The sequence below is a fragment of the Girardinichthys multiradiatus genome, chromosome 19, assembly GCF_021462225.1.
Source record: "Girardinichthys multiradiatus isolate DD_20200921_A chromosome 19, DD_fGirMul_XY1, whole genome shotgun sequence".
NCBI classification, from domain to species: domain Eukaryota; kingdom Metazoa; phylum Chordata; class Actinopteri; order Cyprinodontiformes; family Goodeidae; genus Girardinichthys; species Girardinichthys multiradiatus.
Genome location: NC_061811.1, coordinates 1,699,663 through 1,717,331, shown reverse-complemented (window position 1 = coordinate 1,717,331; position 17,669 = coordinate 1,699,663). Strand labels below are relative to the sequence as shown.

General features: G+C 43.5%; 2 protein-coding genes across 2 annotated transcripts in view; one reads left to right on the top strand and one right to left on the bottom strand.

Annotated features, from left to right (window-relative positions):
• Positions 1 to 1,328: 1,328 nt before the first annotated feature.
• metap1 (methionyl aminopeptidase 1) lies at positions 1,329 to 16,853 on the bottom strand. Its single transcript, XM_047344755.1, has 11 exons — positions 16,658 to 16,853; positions 15,202 to 15,253; positions 14,992 to 15,101; positions 12,700 to 12,760; positions 5,393 to 5,484; positions 5,229 to 5,312; positions 4,155 to 4,293; positions 3,548 to 3,679; positions 3,174 to 3,317; positions 3,025 to 3,090; positions 1,329 to 2,917 (listed from the first exon to the last, which is right to left on the bottom strand). Exons 1-11 carry the CDS (start codon positions 16,772 to 16,774, stop codon positions 2,751 to 2,753), a joined length of 1,164 nt encoding a protein of 387 aa, XP_047200711.1. The 5' UTR covers positions 16,775 to 16,853; the 3' UTR covers positions 1,329 to 2,750.
• Positions 16,773 to 17,669, top strand: part of eif4eb (eukaryotic translation initiation factor 4eb) — a 17,038-nt gene continuing 16,141 nt past the window's right edge. The window contains exons 1-2 of the mRNA XM_047345541.1: positions 16,773 to 16,831; positions 17,317 to 17,368. Of these exons, the coding sequence (XP_047201497.1) occupies positions 16,773 to 16,831; positions 17,317 to 17,368 (111 nt within the window). The remainder of the gene's footprint in view (positions 16,832 to 17,316; positions 17,369 to 17,669) is intronic.

Below are 17,669 nucleotides of genomic sequence, written 5' to 3'. Positions count from 1 at the left end.
TTAATCAAGCAGCACACAGACGGAGATCAGCACCCCCCACCCCCTCCTCCAGCAGACAGAACAAGAACACTCTGAGACAAAAGAACCAAAACCCAATTATTCAGAAATGTTCTTTGATCTGCTCTGATATATTCCACCTCCTCTCCAGGGGGGCTTAGATTTATGCTGGTGGTGTGAATGTTTTGTGCTGGGAAACAATCGGACTGCTGTGAGCGAGAGAGGGAACGTTGGCTGGGTCGTTCCCATCTCAGAAGATCTGATGCACATGCTGAATTCCATGACCATGTCAGCAGCAGTGATTTCCAACGAGCTCCAGGGCTGTCACTGTAGGGATGAAGGCTGGTCCTCTGCAGGAATACTGAGAGAAAATACACAGTACACGAAGTCCTGGAAAAACCAGAGAGAATACTTGAATGGGCAAGTCACAGTGACCTCCAAGGAAAGGCATCCACATCAGATGGCCAAAACCATCTCAGCCTCCTTCAGGGAGTGGTCTACAGCAGGTCTGCGCCAGCTTCCTGTCCTTACCTCTGAAGCAGAACCCAGCCACCCTGTGGAGGAACATCATTTCAGCTGCTCATGTTTGCATTCTTACTTTGGCAGATGAAAGGCTTTGAATGATGGTATTTAAACCATGGGGCTTGAAGATGCTTCTTCATGCAGAGGTGTGGACTTCTTGTCCAAAATGCAATGATTCTGTTATGAATCTCTTTTAGTTGTGTGAGAATAAAAGCTGAATTAATCCTTGTTAAACTTAACAGTTCTAAGCTTCTTAGCCTAGCTTCTCTCATCACTGCAGGCCTCAGACCTGTTCCAGAGGTTCTACAAGAACCTGACATGGCATTGTGGGTTTCTTGGTCACATCTCTGAGACGTTGGACTGAACCTGCTGGATGTCCACTCCTGGAGAGACTAGGAGCTGTCAAATGTTTTCCACCTGCAGATTCATCCTCTTTTTATGATTACAAATATTTTTAGAAAGAAAAAAAAAAAGTATTTGAAGCCTTCAGAGATTAATGGGCAGCAACAACTGCTCCTCTACAGTCATTGCTGATGTCCTTCCACCCTGGCATTGTGTCAACATGCCCACCCGAACCGATAATAATCAGTGGAGTGCAGCTACGATAACCAAATTTGCAAAACATTTTCTTAAATATCTTACATTAAATCTGTTGCAGCAGAGCTAAGAATGATGCTGGAGCTTCAACATGAAGTGTCCTCTTAGTTTAAAAAGGCCTTAAAGAAAACTTTGCATCATAGAAAGCCTGGGGAACTGTCTGCTTGAGAGATTCAGATCTGCGATCCATCGCAGGACAAACCACACAGAGCAACAGAAGAGTCATTTATTACTCCACTAGAAGTACAAAGAGTGCAGAGAAACAATGATCACATCACTCCTCTGATGAGACAGAAATAAAGAATGCTGCTCCTCACAAAGATGCAAAGGGTGACCACAGAATGAAGGTGAAAGGAGCAGTCAAAACAGCACATCTCAGATCTTCAGATATCCAGCAAGCATCAGATCACAAATCCATGTGTTAAGGCTCATTTTGCTACACTGGGGCTTATGGTACCAAAGACCACCAGAGAGAAGGTTCAGAACGTCCTCCTCCTTCATGCAGATGCTCTAATTCTGCAACACCAGCAGTTTTCTAAGCTGCTGCTGAGGGCCAGTGGCCATGCAGTACTGACCAACTATAGCAGGGTTAGGGTGGTGTACTGAACAGGTAAATACGACCAAGACAGGATCTTAAAGACCTCACTGCTGCTTATTTTCCTTAACGTCTGCATGTTAATACGAAGCGTGTATCAAACACATTACATCAAACATCTTGATACACTGAATAAGTTTGTGTTTGATTATTTCTCTTAAGCGAACAAATGATATGTTAAATACTTTAAAGCTGTGCCCATCAGTCTCCAACCAGAACTGCCATTTCTCCGGCTGCTCATGTCACCACTAACTGATCTGAGAGCAGCTTGGATCTTCCTTCTGTCCAGAAATATGAACTAAAGATTTAAAGCTCGAAACACAAACCTGAACCTCTGAAGATTTTAGGCCCAAATCATTTAGTAACATAAATAATACAGTCTGTACTTCTCCCAACGTTACAAGTCCTGGAGAGTCTCCTCAAAAGGAACTTCAAGGAGAACCTGGTTCCTGAAAGTACCCAGTGAGTTCTATGAACATTCCAGGAAAGCCTCTGGTACTGAAACTTTGAACAGTACCAGCTGAATTCAGGAAAGTTTCCTCTAAGTTCTGGTAAAGTATGGGCTGTATTAAAACGGGCTGCCATTTGTTTCTAGTCCCAGGTCTGGTCTCTCCTTCGCCTCGGTACTGTGGCACCTTTTCGGCCCGTCTCTGGCAGTAGTAGATTAGCAGAGGCTGACAGAAAAGATGTGAATTGGGTTGTTTCTATCTGAGTTTGCTCTGAGCTAAACAAGCTGCTGGATCAAATGTTCCAGAGATACCACAGGACTGGTGAAAACTCAATGTCATAAATACTCTTCCATTTCCTCCAGAGGACACAGATCTAACTAATAAAGCAATCTTCTTATTTAAGACACATTCAAGTACTTCCATTTCATTTGAGGAACCGATTTTAATTTCTAAGAGTCGTGAGAGCCGAGTTCCCACAGAGCTCTGGGAGTAGCGCCTCTTCATTTGAGTTGTGAGTAAGTTTGTGTGAGAGACCCAACGGTGCTGGGTGTCTGGACAGGTCCAGTCCAAGGCGCCGGTTCCGGTAAAGCCTACATTTGGCTCAGGAAATGAGCGTGTCCGTTGTCCTCCAGGCGGCGGGTGAGGATCTCACAGCCGGTCTCCGTAACCAGCAGGGTGTGCTCGAACTGAGCCGACCGCTTCCCGTCCCTGGTCACCGCCGTCCAGCCGTCGGGCCACGTCTCGTCCTGCCAGCCACCTGAGACACACACACACACACACACACACACACACACACACACAGCATGAATTAATCAGAGCTGTGGAAACTCATCCAACAAGCTGATCTCCAAAGCTTCCACTCACCCTCACATATCATGGGCTCAATGGTGAACACATGACCAGGCTTCATGACTCCAACTGCTTTGTTTTCTGTGAAATTAAAAAGGTGGAGAAATGAGCAGCTTCAGCAGCTTCGTTCCTGCTCTGACCACAGCAGGGAGGAGGTGACTCACTGGCATAATGTGGCACGTTGGGAGCGGTGTGGAAGAGTCTGTGGATGCCGTGGCCGCAGTAGCTTCGGACAACAGAGAAGCTGCTGGCCTGGGCGTGCTTCTGGATGATGTTCCCCAGCTCTCGGTAGCGAACGCCGGGCTTCACTGTGGGGGGAAAAGGACTGTTTATATTAATTCCTTTAGAAACTGAACAGAAACCTCACTGAGAATGAAAGGATTTGCATTTCAGATGCATCTTTCTGCCTGTTAACTCAGAAATTATTACCACTTATTACTCCAGCTTCATCCATCCAACACATCAATAAACGCCACTCTGATATCTCAGAGTTACATACATAAGGAAAACTGCCTCGGTGGGAAGAAAATGTGCCTACCAGAGTCGATGGCTTGCATAAGGCATTCATATGTAGTCTGAACCAGCTTCTTCCCTCCTTCATCCACCTCTCCCACAAAGAAGGTTTCATTCAGGTCGCCATGGAAACCGTTGTGGTAGACAGTGATGTCCACTGTAGAAGATGAAGATGTTCTGAGTTAGGCCAAAACACCGATGTGATGATGTTTAACAGAGAGGGAAATCTGTTATGTGTACAGAAGAGGGCAGGGCGGCCATTTAAAAACGGAACCAGCTGAAGATGAGCAGGTAGAAGACCACATCGCAGTCTGACTGGCTGAGCCTCAATGCAACAAGGATAATGAAACTATTTGTCTTGTCAGAGCACGCAGCGAGAGGCTGAAAGCTCTCCATCAGATGCTCAGAGGGGAGTGGTGCCTCAGCAGAAACATTCATAAAGAGGCTAAAATTGGCCAAACTCCTGCTGACATCAATAGCTGCTGCAAACATTCATCATCAGAAAGAAACTATTTCCCCCTGAACCATTAATAAAACATTCCCCTGCTCCTAAACTGATCTTTAAACCTATTAAGAGATATAACGAAGAGGCTGAGACAGATGTAGGAAGCTAGGTGGTGCAAGGAGCAGACCATTGAGGATATCTCCGTCCTGCAGCGGTCTTCTATCAGGGATGCCGTGGCAGATGACTTCATTGACAGATGTGCAGCAGGATTTGGGGAAGTTGTAGTAGTTGAGAGGGGAGGGATAGCACTTCCTCTCTATGCAGGCCTGAAAACAAAAAGAGAAGTTGATGTTTGATCCGTCTGTGATCTTGTTTCTGCCTGATGGACACGGACACCTCAGTGTGTGTATACAGCAGCCCTGCAGCCAGAACCAAGCCAGGTGTGACTGAGTGGTGGTACTGAAGTCAGGATCTCTCAAAAAACCAGAAAGGATGTTTCAGAGCATCAATAATCAGTGCCTACATTATTTATCAGCAGAGTTATAGGAAAAGGACCACCAGCATGAGGGCATCTCTGAGGCTGAACGGAGGAGCTGCAGCTCTGAACAAACTGCTGATGTGAACAGAAAAACATGCTCATACCAACACTGGCGCTGGCAGGTTCTGCTCTCATGGGAACCATCTTGCTTTAGCCAGTTAGTGTCTACACACTGTAATTAGGAGTGAACACAGAGTAGCTAAAGCTAATGGAACATTTTAACTCTAATGTGTAATATGAGGAGGCTACGATTATCTGCAACTCATTTCATGTTACCCCCATAAAAATGTATTCATGTATTTTATTCAGACCACAAAGGTGAAGATACAGTGGCAGAGACCCTCAGAAATCTGAATTTTGACTTATACAATAGCCTTTAAAAATCAATTCCTAATGAGTTTGAACCTTTCCAGAAGTGATGGACGATATATGAACGTTAACATATCTGTATCGGTGCCACAAGGAAAACTGAGCTGATATGATGCTTATTTCCTTCCTGTTGCTGTCTGTGTTTCAGAGGTGGGGGGTGGGGTGGGTTTGGCTATGTAGTTTTTCTTTGGTCATGTGACAGTGATACAGCACAGGATTGTGGGTAGTTTAACCGAAGCAGAGAAGCAATGTCAGCAGTGTGGTTGTTTCGACTGGATCTTTGTGAAACACTTATCTGTGAAAAGTGTTTTTACTTGAATCATCAAGTCCTACAATGTTCATGTGAATCCATACCAGATGAACAGCATGGTCGATTTCTTCTGTAGTAACCCCCGGTTTCACTATCATGGCTGCAATGTCCAGGACTTCTCGAGCCAGCTGCAAAAAGGATGCATGTCAAAGTTGAACCACAAAAACAGAACTTCAAACACGCAGAAGATGGAAGTCGATCGAGTCACCTTGCACACCACTCTCATGCCTTCGATGTCCTCAGGAGAGAGGATCTTGATCTGAGATGTCCCTTTCAAGAACTGCTCAGACTCAGACATCCCTGTGGGGCAGAAAACAAGGGCACACGACCGACATCACTCACACGTATCAATACGCAGTGAGCAAAGACCTTGAAAAAGCTGCTGCTGTCAGTTTCTTCATCTGATCCACACTGACACACAGCAGGATTTTAATTATCCTCATCAATTCAGGTTTCCTCTACAAATAAGGTCTGAATAAATCCAGTTACGCTGAAGGGAAATCATTCATATTTACACTTTCTAAAAAGCAGACAGAGGTGAACTGTACAACTACATACAGCATCAGAATAGTGTAATTATGATTTTCTTACTATCTTATAGATTTTACCTTCTTTGGTGCCTGATTCCTGAAAACTTAGAACAGGTTAAAGAACAATTAAAGAATAATTAAAGAACAATTAAAGAACAATTAAAGAACAATTAAAGACCAAAAACACCAATATATGCTGATCTGTACAGCAGAAGCAAGAGCAACTTCCAGAAAGCCAAGGCAGGATCCTAACATAGTGTGCACAATTATAAGGCAAGTAGCTTTTAGACAATATGCCTTAAAATGATATGGTGAAACTCCAAGCTGGATAAAGTTGGAATGTTTAATAGATTTAATCATAGCAGGTGATCTGTAACTGTGTACTGAGGGAGGGCGTGGCCTAAGGAGGTCAACACTTATATCAAGGTGTGCATAATTATTAGGCAGCTTCTCTTCTTTAGGCAAAATGGGCCAAAAAAGATATTTAACTGTCTCTGAAACGTCAACAGTTACCAGACGTCTCTCAGGACGCAGCAATCTTAATATTGTAAAGATCACAGAACCGTTTGGTTGCAAATAGTCAACTGGGTCGCAAGAATCGTGTTGAGAAAAAGACGCATATTAACTGCCAGGGATTAGAGAAGAATGAAGAGTGAAGCTACCAGGAACCCATTATCTTCCAGTGCTGTCATGTTCCATAACTGCTACCTACCTGGAGTACCTCAAAGTACAAGATGTTCAGAATTGAGAGACATGGGCGAGGTAAGGACGGCTGAAACCCGACTGAACCAGAACACATAAGCTGAACATGTCTAGACTGGGCCAAGAAATATCTAAAGACAGATTCTTCAAAAGTTTGATGGACTGATGAAGAGTGACTCTTGACGGACCAGATGGATGGACCTATGGCTGGAAAGAGTCAGACGCCAGCGAGGTGGAGGTGGGTTACTGGTATGGGCTGGTATTGGTAAAGATGAGTTGGTTGGACCTTTTCAGGTTGAAGATGGGCTCAAAATCAACTCCGACACTGTGGGCCAGTTTTTAAACATTTTCTTCAAGCAGTGGAACAGGATGAAGTTCAGATCTTTCAAGAAAACAATGATATTTATGCAGGACATCGACCCATCACATGCATCCAATAACTCCTCTGCGTGGCTAGCCAGTAGAGGAGTTAGAGATGACAAACTGAACCTCTTCCTCGCCTGACCCGAACCCAATGAGAACTTGTGGGCAGTTGTTAAACGGGAGAAGTGAAGGAAAACAGTCGAGCTCTCTGAACATCTGTCTGGGAGGCTGTGGTTCTGCTGCACAGAACATTGATTATCAACGGATCCAGAAACTGACAGACTTCATGGATGGAGGCTTGTAGCTGTTGGCAGCTATATTGGTTTATCGGAAGGTTTTGAGTTATTATTATTTCTCACTTAAACAAATAAAAATAAAAAGGTCAAATGGAAAAGTGTGTTTTTCATATAGTTGCATAATAATTCTGCAAAGTAAGAGTTGCCCAGTAATTAAGTAATTTAGTAAGTAAGCACATATAATCTAATAAAGCCAAAACCTGAATTTTCCTTTCTTAAACATTCCTGTTTGAGGTTTATTAATAAACTGGATTAACTGAGAACTATGTAGTTGTAATTAATACAAATAATCCTGAAAAATAAGACTTGCCTAATAATTGTGCACATGGGGCATGTATGCGTGTATTAGCGGTCAGTTCAGAACGTATTTCCTGAATGCAAAACTCTTTAGTTTTAATCTTCCCGGCTTACATCTCCAATTAAATCTGTTCATATCTTAAAAGGACTGTCTGAAGTGCAATAATTGTTGGCTAATATATTCAAAGTGTTATGAACTTCTATTTATTGTGCAAATATATTATTTAGCCAGTTGGACAGAGTCTCACGGCAGCAGATGTTCACACCGGACACAGATGAGAACGCTCAAAAGGCTAAAGGTCACAGAGTGATGGAGGCACAGATGAGAGAAGGATGAAAATAGGCGGATTTCACACCTGATGCCGTTGTCGTAATAATTACCAATGTTATCGCCATCATATTATTTTTTAATATCATGCAGCCGTAGTTCAGAGTCTCAACAACAAAGATCTTGAGTTCGTTTTGGTTGTCATAACTGAAAAGTGGTATCTGCTGTTGGACCACTTGTTTGCTGAGTATTGGATTATCTGCACGTTGTTGGACGTCACTGTGCCCCTCCAATGGCATCGGCCATTTTGTACCCAGGACAGCCCGCTCCTACATATCCCATCAAGCATTGCGACTGATATGACTGGGCGTCCCCAGTCTGACGTCACAGGATGCTATATAGGAGGCGCTCATGTTTGAAAACTTGCCTTCTGCTAGAAATCATCTGGTGATTGAAGCGCGTCACTTTAAGAGAAGAACTCTGTGAAGAGTTTCATTCATTCTCTCTCGTTGGACAACGAACCATTCATAACTGAAGTCTTTGGACTAAGAAGGCCAGAGATTTCACTTTTGCCGATCGAAGACGTGAGTTAACACTTAACTGGAGACACGGAGCTTCGGAGAGACGAACCGCTACCGTGTTTCATTTTCAAGTCGACTTTGATGGTCAGATCATAATTTTCCTTTTTGTCAAGAAGACCGAAGGACAAAGACTGACCGTTCCCCTGAAGTTAATTGTGGACGCACAATTAACTCAAGCCCACGTTTCCTCGCTCGAATTCCCTCGCTCGGAAGAAGACGACACAAGTAAAACTCATTTCTTTTTTTTTATTTCTTTATTAGAAGGCCTGGGCAGGGTCAGAGGTTGTAGAAGCGATCAGAATCGCTGGTTAGGATCTCATGTGTTCTGAATAATATGTGCATGTAACCTTGCTTGTTGAAACTTTGATGTGTTATGTAATATCGGGATCCGCCGTGTTCCCCAGAGCTGTTTGTGTTTACTATCTGAACACAGGTGCGTTGCAAGACTGGACTGTTAAAACAACCTCATGGTAAAATTCTCCATTTTACTTTTGTCTTCAATCTCACTGTGCTAGCTTGCCGCCAAAAGTTATCAATCCTTTGTGTTCAGGAGTAAAGGGGGAAGTTTTATGATCAGAAGATCATAAAAGACACTCTAAGCTGCACTCCAACCCCCCACCAGTCATCACTCCAACCCCCCTTTCATATCCTCTCCTTTCCTCTGTTGTGCCATAAACTGCTGGTTGACTCCATACATACCCACTACCGTTTGTTGATTTTGCTTATTTAGATGTTGTTTACCCCTGTGTTTGTAGAATTTTGCATGTTGAGTAGGTGAAAATTAATAAATATTCACATAGATAAAGAGAGAGCGTTTGGTGTTTCATTGTGTGCAAAAAGTGATTCATTAGTCAAAATAAGGTTCAAGTTCCACACGTTTCGGCAGAAACGGTCGATTAAACAGTGACATCTCCGTTAATATTTATGAATTATTACGGAGTATTTAACGGTTGTAATTGTCAGAGGCGTTGAGCCACAATTACAACACCAGAAATATCTCTGGTCTCGATTTGTAAATGAGGATTTATGGTTAAGAAATTGATTTTGTCAGATTATGATTTGTAATTATAATTATTGATCAAGATTATTCAATCAATAATCATACTCCCAACACTGCTGCTTGTTCTGTTAGAACATTCATGACCTTGTTATACTGAGAAACCAAGATCTCTAGCTTGGAATATTTACGGTTTCATTATTTCTTTAGACTGGTTTTGTCATGATACAAGTTGATTTCGGATATATTAGATAACCAGGTCTTGTTTATGTTGAGCCCATCTCTTTTTAAAAAGGTGTGTGTGGTACTAGTGGCTTTAATTCATTAGTAGCTGGACAGGAAGAAGGGCAGAGAGAGGGGAAGACATGCAGCAAATAGAGGAAGCTGTGAAGCTTGTGTTGCAAATATCTCATCTTATGAACATACCAAGATCTTCAGCTTGTTTTCATTATATTATATTTTATTATATTATCCAGAAATGTAGATTTAATGCTAATGTTTTTAGCTGATAATTTAACTACAAACAATTCAGGATAGTTTTGTGAATAATTTCTTATTATAATAAATACATATAGTCTCGGGCCGCACGGTATCTAGTGCCAAAAATTGCAAAGACAATATTAGTTCTGATTAACCCGTATTTTTCTGGCTCTTTCCTTCTCAACCATTAAACAATGTCCCCTGCTTCTCTATGAGCTTTCTCAGCTACATACTGCAGGTGTGGGCATTGCAGGTAGTTCATCCAACTGGCTATAAATATTACAAGATAAAGCATCCAAACAGTGCTCTGTAATATTGCACACGTGAAATTAAAAAGACGATTGTGATCCTATGTATTGTGCATGTAGAATATAGTCAATGTGAAAACTAAATCAGCTTTTTGACTTCTGGAAAACAGATGTGGAAACAGCAACTTCTACACCTTTTAAGGCTGTGCTGAAACCCTTTAAAAAGCTCTGGCTGTGTCATCAACATCCAAGTCTTATTCAGCGTTTCAAAATACGTTGTAGAAATATCAGGTTATTAGTATAATGTAAAACTCAGAATATTGAGATTGTTGCTGAGTATTTTCTGTAGAGCAACAGGGGTAAAAATGAGATTTCTTCTAATGAACAGAGACCCAATGGAAACTCTGTCCTGGTGAGTCACCTCAGACTCCATTAGATGCCGCTGGAGCTCCACATGAACACTTTATAACGTAAACTCATCTTGTTGTGACAGTTTTTCCAGCTTGAATCCCAAACAGAAGAAAAATGAAAAGCGGTGCTATGAATAACTAGCTGCTCCAGCAGAGACTACGCTACAGCTTCAGCTCCTAAGCAGAACAAGCCTCTAATGACACTCACAGAGCCGGGTCGGTAGAACAGAACAGGGCTGTTACTGTGATAAGAAGAACAAGGGAAGCACAGGTCTCAGAGCAGTCAATAGATCCAGACTTTATTACTGGACTGCAAGGAGTGTAAACAACAATTCCCACATTTATGATTTATTAATGCCAACATCCAACAGGATGCAGGTTGAATGTGATCAGTTGCTTAGAAACACAAACAGGAGAAGCATTTGTGTAAAATACAGCAGTCCTGTTTCTGCTCAGAGAGGAGGTATTGCATGTAAAGAAATGTCCGGAACAATCCGGTTGGCTTTTTAAAACGTTAGCTGAGCAGATTTGGTTTGATTTTAACGGCCGGCTCTCACTGTGCCTGACTCTGAGCTGGAATAACAGGAGAATAAAAGGAGACCGTAACCATGACTACCTGAGTATGGATCTATGGACACAAAGGTTGCTATGGGTGCAGCGTGAATGATTTGGCCACACAAATAAACGTACGATAAGACATCATATGATGGTTTAAAAGGCAGGACTGTATAAGCCCAAAGCTAAAAGCAGAAATGGCCTTATTGAAGCTATAACAATCATTGCAGTGACCATCTGTTTCTGTCCAGAGTTTACATTTATAGATTTTTTTTGATCCAGAGATATATTTGCACCCCCTCTAATACTGGGCCGAATGTCCCATGTAGTCATCACCAAGCTCCAGCCATCATTCTGACTGGATACTTGACCAGTGTATCAAGGTCCAACGGGGTTGCAGTCAGGGCATTGGGAAGGTCATTATATTCAGACGTTTAATATTATCTAACGTCATCCATTCTAAGACCAGTTTGGAGGCGTCTGGGATCATTGACCCATCAGTGCTCAAATTTCCCTGATCTGGCCCAAACTGTCACTTTCAGTTGACAGTTTGGGCCACCAGTGTCTCTGTCCACAGTAAAGCCAGTTTTTCCATCACCGTGGACTGAGAGGGTGCTGACCAAGAAAGAAGCCACGGCTCCAACATCAATCCCTTCAAGTTGGACTGAAATCTATAGCTGCTCACGTGGATGAGCCAAACAACTTCGGGAAAAAAGCCAAACGAGACAAAGATTGAGATGTTTGGACACAAAGGCAAGACAACTGTTGGGAAACGTCAAGACTTTCAAACCTAATAGCACAACACCAACTGTGAAGCACGGTGATGGTAGCATCATGCGATCTTTTCCATCCCCAGTGGTACTGATGAATTACACAGGGTGGATGGATTAGGAAGATTACTCCAATTCTTTGAGCTAACTTCAAATCAACAGATAGTTCAAATATTTGCTGTTGCTGTTTTTATTTGATCTCCATGGATTTCATACCTAATAACCTGTTCGAATCATCTGGATACAGATCCTTTCAGCTATATTTTGGACTAGAAGCAACTTAACACTGCCGCTGCATCAAAAGCCAGCTCGATCCAGACCCACTCACACCTCGGTGCTACAGATCTACACACAGTGACAATGACCTCCTGCAACCAGTACTGCGGTACAGAAAACTACAAAGACTCGTATAGAGCCGAGTCTTCAGTTGACACCACCTACCTTTGCCACAAATCTTTATGTCCCTGCTCTCTGCGTGAGATGGACCAACAGAACACCGAAGTTAGGGCGCTTTAAGTAAAGGATAATTTCACTGCTTTTAATGAATCTGAGGTACCTTCGATAAGCTCTAATTTGTGATCTAAAACACTCGGACTATTCAAACCTGGACCAAATTATTCTTAGGACAATCATTTTGGTTCTTTAAAACTTTTATTATATATGTAAATGTCAATGTTATAACCTTAAACCCATTTTTTCATCACAAATTAAATCAATATTTACAGCAGTAAACAAACCACAGCAGAGTTTCAATCCTGATCATAAATGTTTAAAAAGTTATTTTAATTATTTTGAAACATAGAGCATAACAGGTGTTAAATGTTTGGCAGGTGTCCCCCAGCCCAGTTCAGCCCCAGGCGTTCTCTGCAGGCAGTCTCAATCAGACATTACTCCAGACAAGTCAAATAATTACACCTCTGCTAAGGAAACCCAGAAGGGACCCAGAGTTCAGAGTTACACATCAGTAATGCTTTCCAACCAGTCAATGAGCCAGTAAGACATAAAAAGGTTTCGTTACCTCTGGGATGATCCGCATAGTCGGGTCTTTGGATGTCATCTGGAACAAGTCTCGTGGTAGTCTGACAGAGGGACCAAGAAGACAAGTTAGAACACAGCAACAGGGATGAGCATAGCTCTTCTTTCTGCGATGGATGGATGCAATGGATGGATGGATGGGATGGATGCGATGGATGGATGGATGCAATGGATGGATGCGATGGATGGATGGGATGGATGGATGCGATGGATGGATGGATGCGATGGATGGATGGATGGGATGGATGCGATGGATGGATGGATGCAATGGATGGATGCGATGGATGGATGGGATGGATGGATGCGATGGATGGATGCGATGGATGCGATGGATGGATGGATGCAATGGATGGATGCGATGGATGGATGCGATGGATGGATGGGATGGATGCGATGGATGGATGCAATGGATGGATGCGATGGATGGATGCGATGGATGGATGGATGGATGCAATGGATGGATGCGATGGATGGATGCGATGGATGGATGCGATGGATGGATGCAATGGATGGATGGGGTGGATGGATGCGATGGATGGATGCGATGGATGGATGCAATGGATGGATGCGATGGATGGATGCAATGGATGGATGCGATGGATGGATGGGATGGATGCGATGGATGGATGCAATGGATGGATGCGATGGATGGATGCGATGGATGGGATGGATGGATGCGATGGATGGGTGGATGCGATGGATGGGTGGATGCAATGGATGGATGGATGCGATGGATGGATGGGATGGATGGATGGATGCAATGGATGGATGGATGGGATGGATGGATGCGATGGATGGATGCAATGGATGGATGCAATGGATGGATGGATGGATGGATGGATGCGATGGATGGGATGGATGGATGCGATGGATGGATGCAATGGATGGATGGATGGGATGGATGCAATGGATGGATGGATGGGATGGATGGATGGATGCGATGGATGGATGCAATGGATGGGATGGATGGATGGATGCAATGGATGGATGGATGCGATGGATGGATGCAATGGATGGATGGATGCGATGGATGGATGGATGGGATGGATGCAATGGATGGATGGATGGGATGGATGGATGGATGCAATGGATGGATGGATGCAATGGATGGATGGATGGATGCGATGGATGGATGCAATGGATGGATGGATGGGATGGATGGATGCAATGGATGGATGGATGCGATGGATGGATGCGATGGATGGATGGATGGATGCGATGGATGGATGGATGGATGGGATGGATGCGATGGATGCAATGGATGGATGCGATGGATGGATGCAATGGATGGATGGATGGATGGGATGGATGGATGGATGGATGCAATGGATGGATGCGATGGATGGATGCGATGGATGGGTGGATGCGATGGATGGATGCGATGGATGGGATGGATGCGATGGATGGGTGGATGCAATGGATGGATGGATGGATGCGATGGATGGGATGGATGGATGCGATGGATGGATGCAATGGATGGATGGATGGGATGGATGGATGCGATGGATGGATGCAATGGATGGATGCGATGGATGGATGCGATGGATGGATGCGATGGATGGATGCGATGGATGGGTGGATGCGATGGATGGATGCGATGGATGGGATTGATGGATGCGATGGATGGGTGGATGCAATGGATGGATGCGATGGATGGGATGGATGGATGCGATGGATGGATGCAATGGATGGATGGATGGGATGGATGCAATGGATGGGATGGATGCGATGGATGGATGGATGGGATGGATGGATGGATGCAATGGATGGATGGATGCGATGGATGGATGGATGGATGCGATGGATGGGTGGATGCAATGGATGGATGGATGGATGCGATGGATGGGATGGATGGATGCGATGGATGGATGCAATGGATGGATGGATGGGATGGATGCAATGGATGGATGGATGGGATGGATGGATGCGATGGATGGGTGGATGCAATGGATGGATGGATGGATGGGATGGATGGATGGATGGGATGGATGGATGGATGGGATGGATGGATGCGATGGATGGATGCAATGGATGGATGGATGGGATGGATGCAATGGATGGATGGATGGGATGGATGGATGCGATGGATGCAATGGATGCGATGGATGGTTTAGACAATGGGACAAAGAAACTTCTGGAAATATTTTTCCATACTGTTTTTTATCCTACCCTACAGAATACCTAAATCAAATTCCAAACTTATCAAGACAGTTTATGAACTCTGCATACAGAGAACTGTGTAAGTATTAGAAAAAGGAATACAGGGACAGTTTACCAGTGGGTAGTATGGGCGTAGTTTTCCAGTGTAACGATATCCTGGCCATGGGTCTGTGTTGGTGTCCTTCTCCACACAGTTCTTACCTTCAGTCTGGTGCTGGTCTTCCTCTGTGTGACACAGGTCACTTAGTCGATGCTTTCACAAAACTACATACAGACACGTGACACACGACACAGGACAGGAGAAACCGTGATCTCTGATACCTACTTGCTTTTCTGTGTAGCAACTTGTGAGATGCCCAGCTTCCCTTGAAACATTCCTGCAGAGAGAAATATGTAGAACTATCATTAATGTCTTGAGACACTGACCTGTTTAAGGTTGACACATATCCATATTTAATATTTTTATAAAATATTTTTCATTTTAGGAGGGCGACATTTATCGTCATCAGCATCTCGAGTGGAAAACATATAAAATGGCTTCATCAGCATTCAGTTCTGCAGAAACCTGGTAACCAGCCATATATCTGATTCAGGTGTGTTGGACAAGGGACACATCTAAAAGCTGCAGGTCAGTAGAGCAACTTGGACCCGGCACAGGAAGGCAACCAGCCTCTTCATGAAACATGCCAGAAATGCCAAAACAGGGTCCATGAAAAAATATAAAACATCTGGGTCATTAAAATCCCACAGAAAAACAATTGCTAGGGAAAGGTGGGATAATTGCCATCAGTATACTAATTGTTTATTTATCACTGATATCACAACTGAAAATCATGCAGCTCTGCTTCCAAAAAGCTGATGATTTGCCTCCTCTTATTAATTGGTCTGTTGTTAAATGAATTCTGGAATTTAATATCCAGCTGTTAAGGAGCTTTAGCCTCTGCTGTGCAACTTCTGCTAAACGTGTGTCTGTTTTGAAGAAGGTCCAGTTTCAAGGAATGGTTCCTTTCATTTTTTACTGGACCTGCCAGTGCAGAGCCAACAGTTTATGCAACATGGACGTGCAAACATAAACAGCAGGTCTGGGTTGCACACACTAAACTGCAGTTGGATCAGATACCACAGCACACTTTGCACTTGCATACATACATTTACTGAGGATATAATCATTAAAATGTGTCGATCCTTAGATCTGTTCGATGCTCAGCTGATTACAATGCTGCAAAAAGGCAGTATTTTAGCTACCAGTAAAAGTTTAATTCACACATGTCTGAAAGGCGTTGGGTTTCAGCAGAGACACAGATCCTGGAGGATGGTTAAACATCAAATGATGTGACGTGCTGCATCTCAGCAGCAGTTTGCCCCTCAGGAAGCGCTCACTAATCTGCTGAATGCTCCTAATACACGTTACTTTAATACGTAACGTGACCCTGCTGGGTAAAGATCTTCATCACATACTCTCATTTTGGCATCTTCCACCATTCATTGTAGCCAGTCAACACTCAGCTAGCTAAACGTCTCTCCTCGGCCTTACATATTAAAAATAACATAATACAATCACTGACTTGAACTTTCTACATCCTTTCTAGCCTTTATACAACGAAACAATGAAAATATACCCACAAAAGTTTTCTAAATAAGTTATTTATGTGTTTACAAGCAGCTTGAAGACACATTAGCATCCTGACAGCTGAGTTAGCATCCTCGTGTGACAGCGGGCCCGGGTCTGCGGCCACGGTTAGCATGTTTCACACCGGCTAAAGCAGCGACAGCAGCCGTACCTGCGAACAGAAGTAGGAGCCTTGAATACCGAGCTTGATACATGTCGGACACTGAAGTTTGGCGTCCTTGCTGCAGCCCTCCGTCTCACACTCCCTTCTGGCCTCCGTGCTCGCCATGCCTTCGTCTGTAGGACAGGGGGAGAGGGCGGAGCAACCGACGCGGAGCCCGGACACGTGACCCAGCTTGGACCAATCAGCACAAACTTTCCTAACACAGATTTGTAAAATGGCTACCGCCGAACCGGTGAGTACATATTTGTAAAGAACGTTTCAAAGCATATGGAGACACTTCTCGTCTAAATCAGAGCCTCAAATGTGGTTCCGCGTTTACCTGCAGCTTTAAGAAGCGTTTCCTTGTTGCTGAAGGGAAGTTGCTGTGATTTCGTCGGGTGTTTTGAGGAGTTTTAAACCTGTTGTCTGTGCCACGACTTGCTGGGCGTTAAGAAGGAAAGTGGAGATCTCCCAACTTTTAGCGAGCAGACGAGCCGCTCACCGCAACAAAATGAGATGATTCCTGAACATTACACTGTGGTCACAGATACTATATGTTGCTGGGACACGATGGATACGTGAATTTTAAACCCAGTTACTGATTGAAAGCCGTCATAATGTTGGTGGAGTGATTCATCTTGTTGAGTGTTTTGTAGGTAAAATTTCAGCTGGCCTGCACTGGTCCGAGCTGACCTCTGGGATGCTGCAGGGGCTACTAAGGTAGCTGCTTCTCTAACTTAAAGCTATTTGTTCTAAATCATATGGAATTAAATCTATTATTTTATTTAAATCTGGCTCCAAAGTATAGTTGTTAAAATAATGCTGTTGTGAATGACTTCTAACCCTACTCAAACTTTGTCTGAATAATTAGGCTGTTTTCTTCCTTGGCCCTGTAAAAGCACGTCTGAAACATGGATCATTTACCCTGTTGTACATAAAGCAACAGATTCCACATGATGTCTGGAACCAAAGGCAGAGTCTGAAAGCTTCTTATTGCCAAGCCTGATTTGTTCTTGGTCAC

Coding starts and splice junctions, on each gene's coding strand:
- metap1 (XM_047344755.1), bottom strand. CDS start 16,774: ATGGCGAGCACGGAGGCCAGAAGGGAGTGTGAGACGGAGGGCTGCAGC. Junction 15,102..15,201: donor GTTGCTACACAGAAAAGCAA/GTAGGTATCAGA, acceptor TGTGTCACACAG/AGGAAGACCAGCACCAGACT. Junction 3,091..3,173: donor CAACGTGCCACATTATGCCA/GTGAGTCACCTC, acceptor TTAATTTCACAG/AAAACAAAGCAGTTGGAGTC.